The 8,319-nt window shown below is 41.1% G+C and overlaps 1 protein-coding gene across 1 annotated transcript in view; it reads left to right on the forward strand.

Moving 5' to 3' along the window:
- Window positions 1–8,061, forward strand: part of c22h20orf194 (chromosome 22 C20orf194 homolog) — a 19,657-nt gene extending 11,596 nt beyond the window's left edge. Inside the window, exons 30-38 of the mRNA XM_034674343.1 lie at window positions 2,122–2,159; window positions 2,395–2,530; window positions 2,810–2,896; window positions 3,618–3,724; window positions 4,012–4,086; window positions 4,895–5,085; window positions 6,306–6,371; window positions 6,934–7,027; window positions 7,739–8,061. Coding sequence (XP_034530234.1) covers window positions 2,122–2,159; window positions 2,395–2,530; window positions 2,810–2,896; window positions 3,618–3,724; window positions 4,012–4,086; window positions 4,895–5,085; window positions 6,306–6,371; window positions 6,934–7,027; window positions 7,739–7,845 — 901 coding nt within the window. The 3' untranslated portion in view covers window positions 7,846–8,061. The remainder of the gene's footprint in view (window positions 1–2,121; window positions 2,160–2,394; window positions 2,531–2,809; window positions 2,897–3,617; window positions 3,725–4,011; window positions 4,087–4,894; window positions 5,086–6,305; window positions 6,372–6,933; window positions 7,028–7,738) is intronic.
- Window positions 8,062–8,319: the final 258 nt, after the last annotated feature.

Consider the following 8,319-nt stretch of genomic DNA (forward strand, 5'->3'; position numbering starts at 1 on the left):
TCCACAAGGTTAGGAACACAATATATGCAACATTAATAATAATATAATAAAAAAATAAGTAATAAAATAAATGAGAAATAAATAAGGTACTGAGGAAACACTCTAATGATATCTTAATGAGGAACACTTGAGGTAAATTAAGATGTTAAAATTCAACACAGGAAATTAAAATCACCAAAATAAAACGCATTTCTAAGGTAATAAAACACTAAAATATTAAACCATTAAAAGAAAATAAGATGCTATACTTAAAGTAAATAAATCAAAAAGAATTAAATAAATAAAAAGTGAATACAATTTGAACTAGATAATAAACAAATAAACAAATAAAAATAAATAAGTTCAATAAAATACACAAAAAAGTGAATACAATTTGAACTAGCTAATAAATAAAATTTAATGAATAAATTAAATAAATAATAAAAAAGTGAATAAAATTTGAATTAGATAATAGATACAAAATAATAAATGAATAAATAATAATTATTCAAAATAAATTAAAAGTGAATAAAATTTGAACTAGATAATAAACAAATAAATAAAGTAAAGTAAGGTGAAATAAAAACTGTTGCAGGAATAAAACTCAGTTAAAAGCGAGACTAAAAAGGTCGGTCTTGAGTTTGTAAATGTCCTGGTCACTAGATTAAAAGTGATAGGTTCATTCTGCATGGTAGATTTTATCATTTTTAGAGTGTGTATGATGGAAAAACTTGTATAAGAAACATAACACCGGTCTTTCTGATGAGGTGATTGTCTAGCCAGCTGAGCTTCGATAATAAATCTAAATGTGTTTTGGATCCTCTGCTATAGACGAGCTGTGATGACTCTCCACTTAAACTCTGACAAGCCCCACTTGGCTCAGCAATGGAAAAATGTGTTATAAGAGGTTTAGTTAGAAATGTGGTTAGCACTGACTTTTCCATTTGAGGCATCTTCAACAAGCCCCCTATCACTGCCTGTTGCCATATATTGGATGGAGGTCCGTGGACCCCCACTATGGCGCTAATTGGGGATGGTTAGCCCAGCTTAGGCCTGACCTGCCTGTCAACCCCCCTCAGCATAGCCCCCTTAATCCCCCAGGTCCACATGTGCGACCAACACACCCTCCTCCGTGAAGCTCATCAGTCAGTCATGATCCATTCTTTGTGATGAATTTAGACAGTTCATTACATCAGGACAGGAAAGATAAATGCCTTTCAAATCACTGACCCCCCCCACCCCACCCCCCGGCCTGCAGGCTCCCTCAGAGCTGCAGAGGAGGGTCTGCGGTGGCTGGAGGAGAAATGGGATCAGAATAGTTATTCAGATAGTGGTGTATAACAATGATCGATTGGAAAACTGAGGATAAATTATGTTAAGATTAAATGAGATTACAGGAAGCGTTTGCATCGCTCAGTTTTCGGTCACAGCCATGATGTCATCCTGTGAAAAATGCCCTATGATTGATAAACAAAATGCTAGCCAAGGCCTTTAAGAAGGAATTATCCTGTTTACGCTGAACAACCATTAGTCAAATGTAGAGCTGGGCGATATTGAAAATTATGCTATCACGATAAAATATTTCATATTAGTCGATATCGATAATTATCACGATAAAGATCAAATCATTATTTCATTTACATTTAAATGCAGATGTGTCTTTAAGCCCCGCCTACCTCTCACACTGCGACATGATTGGCTGTTCAATGCTGTCTTCTTCTGTCTAATGTTGGGTGGCAACTAGCGTCTAAGGCTCTTTAGCGCCCGTTCCATTTGAAGTGGCTGGGGGGTGTAATTACTTGTTTGTTTATATTTTATCAAACAGTTTTTATATTTATACCGTGAAAATTGAAATCCCGGTAATTATTGAATTATCGCCCCGCCCTAGTCAAATGCACATTTATTAAAAGTGACAATATTGTAAAGGAGGAACAGTAAAATAGAGAGTGAGAACACAGCTGTTGTGTGTGCATCTTGCATCAGGTAAAATAGATCAAACATTTCTATTATCGTCTCTTTACATTACAGAGGTGACAGCCTCAGTCAGACTTGAATTACTGCATGCTGGCAGTCAGCCTTCACTCTGCTCACAGCTACAATGTTGATCTATAGTAAGTGTTCCTTTCTTATCTCTCTCTCTAGGTTTTCTTTCCCTAAACTGTTGGAGCAGTGCAGCCAAGGTAAGTCCTCATCACTCCAAAACCAACAACCGACCGCAATCTGTCAAAGAATGACTCATTTTAACATTTCTGAGGATTCAATAAAATCCACACACAAAAATCTGCAGTAATGCCAATAAATGAAACCCAATGTAAAAGACGTTCTCTCTGCAGCTGCTCCACTTTCTGTTTTTTTATCTGTGAACTAGTTTTCCCTGAAACTCATATTCCCTCTCCGTGCCCGGTTTCATGTCAGGTATTGTGAGCACAGTGGTGTTCACCGGGCTGACAGCAGAGCAGAAGCACCCTCTCATGCAGCATGTTCAGCAGCTGGTACGCTCTGCCAACCCCACTGCAGCATTCATCCTGGCAGAGAGAGGAGCTGTCACCCGGTAGGTGCTCGCAGAATTGTGATCAATGCTGCAAACAGTTATTTAAAGGCTTTTATTTTTACTGACAGATGTCACTGCCGGCTACATTTGAGTCTGATCACTGAACTTGTTGGGTCAGAGTAATGCTCAGCCTGCACAATTATGTGGAAGGAACATTTCTAAAGTGTTCCTCACCTGGGTGTTACTGTGCAGATTATGGATCAATGATATTTTGATTGATGCTATTTTGACATTTGCATAAACTGATACTCATGTGTACGACTGTTGTTGTCTTATTAGGAATGAAGATGTGAACCTGATACTTTCTGAAAGCAGCTTCAGTGAGCCACAGATGCTGAGGGCACGTTATGTCCTCTACCCTGGATGGTAAGAACCTCCTTCCACCTTATTGTCCATGGCCCCTGTGCGTCCCCTGTGTCCACACTCAACCCTTTGGCCTCTGAGCGACAGATTGGCGTTGATTCCTTCTCTTGCTGATCCTCGGCCCGGCCTCGCTTCCATCCCTGCCGTTTAATTGCCACTCGGCTGCAGTGGTGGGGGTATCGCTGCTGATTGCTGCAAAGCCCCGCAGGGCATCTTGTGTTCTATCACCAGCTGCCTCCTGGCAGCACAGTAACAAGCTGTTGGCCATGCAGTTGCCATGTACACAGAGGGGGTCTCCTTCCCCTTGGACCTGGTCCAGTCAGCCTTCATGCCACAGTGGTCAGCCTAATATGAACCTCTGCTAAATCCTCCTGTCAGATCATACACTCAATATCTGTCCAGAGTCTGGCTCTTTTCATTGACTCATCTACGGAGTTACTTTCTGTGTGCTTGTGAGGGTGAGAGATGCTTCTAACACATACTTAACTCTCTGACCGAGACGGGAATCTTATTTTCCATCTGCTGATGAGAGTATTTAGATGCACAGATTTATCATCCACTTCCACAGCTCTCCCAGCAAAGCCCATATACTGGCCTCTGCCCTGTGGGCAGCTGGTAGAGTAAACAACATCCCTGCCAAAGACAAATGTAACACAAACATTTGGCTTGTTCTTAACTTAACTTTCTCACCATTTGTGAAATGTGCATGTGCTCTGTATTTTAGGTGCAAAGGGCGCTTCTTCTCCGGTTCTGGGTCTCTGGTCCTAACCCAGCAGCGCCTGGCTTTCAAACAGCCCCTAGAGAGGCCTCTATTTGTCACCCGCTGTAAAGGTGAGATGGAAAGAAATTCTCCCCCCTTATTTTGACTCTTACACGTGACAGAAGCTCCAGATATGAGCTGGCAGGGTTTGTAGTTGATTGCATAAGCTGCCAGTCCCTCCAAATATGGAGACAACTGAGGTCTGCAAGTGTTTGTTCGCAAGTGCTGTGCAACCGTGTGTATTCACAAAGCATGCACGTACCACATCTTGCTGTTTGAGGAAAACTTTAATTAAATGACTAAAACTACATGCTAACATTTCATATTAATAACTGCTGTTTGTTTTTGTTGTGTGTAGCATTAAAGTCATCTCTGCGGACGAGCCCCTTCAGAGGAAACATGTACAACGTTTGGGGGAAAGTCCGATTCTCTGGTAGGACTTTCAAATCATCATCCTGTTTTTTGATTTTTGAATAAATTCTCACTTTTTCATGCTTTTTGATATTCCAGGTGACACTCTCTGGACATCTTGTGTTCAGCATTACTGCAAAATTCGACATGTCTCTTTGTTGTATCATGTTTGACCTGTATTTGCATCTCCCAGTTTTGGTAATTATTAGAGGAAATGTTTCCCTCAAGGCAGGCACGAAGCTCCTGACGGTAGGAATCCTGCTCGGTTGTTGGTCTGGTGTCTGGTGTTTAGATTTCAGCTCATAGTCCACTGGTTTGGTTTCCTCCACATAGTTTTCTCACTCTTTTTTCATTTGAAGAACCTGTGCAGTGTTTTTGCATGAAGAGAGAGTGCAGATGACTGTGAGGAGGTTGTGCAGAGAGTGTGCAGATACTGTAGAGAGCTTGGAGGATGCAGCAGTATGGAAGGAGTGTGCAGACTGTATCGTGTGTATCCTAATACTTAGATTTGAAAGTGTGAAGTCTGAACCTCAGTCTGTGTCTTTAGGGTAGTGTATCATTATGTTGTTTTCTTTCTTTAAGATGTTGCACATTCAAACATGTTTTACGTTCTGCTCGGACATGTCTGACTCGTCTGACCTCATTTAGTTTTTACTGCACGTGAGTTCTGTGTACCAGTTTGGGACCAGAGAGGTGGTATGGATGCTAAAACATTAACACCCCACCAACACCACGCTGTTACCATATGAAGCTGCTGGAGCGGGTGTTACACGAGGTGTGAACTGTATGTGTGACTTGGATGTGAGCTCCTTCGTTTCTGGACTCTCCAGACTCCGACCAGCTGATGGAGGTGAGCTACAACACTGTGAGTGGGACTCTGAGCATCCACCCTGACCAGAAAGTGGACCCTATGACCCCGCCGGGCCCCATAGAGACCAACATGTCCTCCTTTCTGATCTTTGATGGTGTCAGTCTCACTGAGGAGGGACTGAAGGACTGGCTCAGACTGTGTGCTAAACAGGTAGATGTGAAAGGCCTTGCTTTTATAATGACAGAGACATTTTTAATCTTTAATGTAGGGCTGGGCGATAATTCCATAATGATAATTATCATGATCTAACTTTTCTCAATTTAAATATGACAAATGGGGGCTCTGGTGGCCTAGCAGTCTAAGCGCCCCACGTATCAAGATCATAGTCCTCGTCGTAGAGGTCGACGGTTTGACTCCCAGCCAGTCGACCATTTGCAGCATTTCTTTCCCCCGCTCTCTACTCCCCACGTCCTGTCTCTCTTCAGCTGTCCTGTCAGTAAAGCCAAAAAAGCCCAAAAATATAACTAACAAAAAAAAAAATATGACAAATGTCCAATAAAAATTTGATATAATAAACATGTAATTACACCCCCCAACCACTAAAAAGCTAGTGAGCCTTAAATGCTAGTTGCCACCCAACATTAGACAGAAGAAGAAGAAGATGGCATTGAACAGCCAATCATGTCGCAGGATGAGAGGTAGGCAGGACTTAAAGACGTATGGAGCGGAATATAAACACAGCTGAAACGAGCGACACTGAAGAAAACTCAAAACCTAGCAGCTCAAAGCAGAGTCGTTAGTCCGACACTGTGTCGACTCTGCTTTAACTATTAACTTAATACACTTCATTAAATATACTTTAAGGATGTGGGTCAAGGAAGAGCAGAGACGTGATGCATTCACTGCACTGTGGGAAACAACATCACTCTGCCCGTAACCCTCAGTAATCTCAAAGGGGAGTGCACAACTCAAAACAATGCTCAATGAGCTGATACACAAAATACAATTTTATATATATTTGTTGTAAATTGAAATCAAATTATGCAAATAACCTCAACCTGAGAAAAATAAGAATCTACAAACTAAAACTTCACAAAAATCTCATCTTACATTAAAGACCTGCTTCCTGTTAGCACTGTCAGAAATGATGGATTCAAGAAGCTGATCAGAAAATTCAATCCCAGATAGAAACTAACAAACTGTCTTCAACTTTCACTCAGGAGCAAAAATCTGCCTTTAAATTTAAATGAAATAATAATTTCATATTTATCGTGGTAATTACGACGACTGATACAAAGTATTTTATTGTGATAACATAATTGTCAATATCGCCCAGCTCTACTCTGATGATTCCACTATCAGTCAACAACTAGACTAGGAAGCAACCTAACGTGTCACCTGACCCTTTGTGTGTTTTTTATTGATTACAGAAGCAGACAAAGAAGCCCAAGAAGACTACAAATACTCTTTCACCACAGGAAGTCAAGAACATACATGTGAGCTTGTTTTATTTATTCTTATATATCATAACGCTGTCATTTCCACTGGTAGAACCTCTCTCTGTATAGAAGGACATCAAAGCTGCTCTGCAGGGATCTGTCGATTGGGAGTTTTTATGAGCTAGCACCTGCTTAGTTTGGACCCATATTGAGTTACAAGCACGCATGCATTGCACATATGCACTTCCCTGCTGATGGTTTCATGCATGGTGGCTGTAAGGGATTAAACAGACCGCCAGAAAAAGATGTAGAGGAGTAACTGCTCTGTATGGAGTGTAATAATACATGTTGCAGGAAATTCCCTCAGTGGTTGCTCTCGATTGTGTTACAGAAATGCATCCAACACATTTTGTGACTAATACATTTAAAACCTTTGATGTCGTACACAAGATCAACACAACATCACCCTGTGTTCTCTCTGTGCTCTGCTGCTGTTTGTTTTGTTTGAGGTATTACTCATTTTTTTAAGAGAGCTTGAGCTGGGTCAGGAACTGTTATTGATGTGAGCCTTTTCAGTCAATAATCCTGAGTGATCCTGATCCTTTATATGTTTGTGTAGCTGACCAGGCGTTTGGACCCACTACCAGGAGGCTACTTCTACAACGGGTACAACTATGTGGACATCTTTGGAGAAAGACGAAACTTCCATCCCAGTATCCTTTGTAAGCGTGGAGTGTACATTTCTGAAGCCTCTGGTAACCCAAATCAACAAAAACATTCTACCTATGATATTTACAGTCACATTTAGATACTATTATATATATTTAAAATATTGGAACTGAACTTTAATCCATTTTTGAAGTATTACCGGTTACGTTTTTGATACCGTTCAAACGCTAGGATAAAGAAGGCGGGGTTAACTTGGATATTTATGAGAAAATAAATATCTAACCAATCAGAAATGAAACTCTGAGTCACGTCTGACACCCAGAGCCGAGCTCCTCTGCGTGCACATACTGCACTTCAGCCTCGTTTGCTCAGGGCGTCCCATGGATCAGATTCTGGAGTTTTGATGTCTTTAGATTCAGAGTCAGACGGCTCAAACATGCAGGCTGTGAACTCTCTCTTGACCCGTCAATCAAAGAGTTAGGCCACGCCCACACAGTCCTGAGAAATGCATTTTTACTGACGCTTGATTACACATTGAATTTTGATATTCTATATTAATTTTGAATATTCCATTTACTTTTCCAGAGGTTTTAAGTAAATGTAGAAAGTAACACTTAAGTCAGTTAAATCTGCTTTAAAAAGAAAACCTGATGTAGATATGAATGAGTAAGATACTCAGGCTCTACAGGTTTGCTCACACCTGTGTTGTTCTGTGAAGTCTGTGCTGCTCTTTCCTTACATTGCTCTCACTGCAGACATGGAGGAGTTCATTAAGGAGTACATCACCGAGGCCAACAAAGAGATCGAGCTCTTCAACCGTCAGCTGGAGCTGCAGGGACAACCCGACCTGTTTGATCCGTGATAGAATCTCTGTATGTCCGCTGCCTCATTCTGTCTTACTTCACTCCATGGGCACTGTGGGAGGGACGGGGAATAGGTTGTGTACCGAGCACCTCTCTGCGAAGGTTAATCCGTGTTCACATAGCACATCCATCCACATGCAGAAAGTCTATTTATTATTTATGTACTGTGTCACTTTTCTCTTTCTTTACGGCATAAACAAGTTGAGTGCAGTTAACAATGACTTCCTTCATCGTGAGCAGGTTATGTCACAGCATGGCTGTTTGCCGTACTTCCCACTGCAACACTAGTAACTGTGCAGTTAGCACTTTGCAGAGGCAAGTATCATATTTATCAAATGAAAGTGGCAAAGAGACGAGGTCACTGATGTTAATTCAAATGAAATACGTTCGTAAGGAGATGAGAGTCGTTCACAGCTGCAGATTAATGCGAAGCGTTACACAACACGCGTCTCCGTCTTTAAATAATGTGATTA

The sequence above is a fragment of the Notolabrus celidotus genome, chromosome 22, assembly GCF_009762535.1.
Source record: "Notolabrus celidotus isolate fNotCel1 chromosome 22, fNotCel1.pri, whole genome shotgun sequence".
NCBI lineage: Eukaryota > Metazoa > Chordata > Actinopteri > Labriformes > Labridae > Notolabrus > Notolabrus celidotus.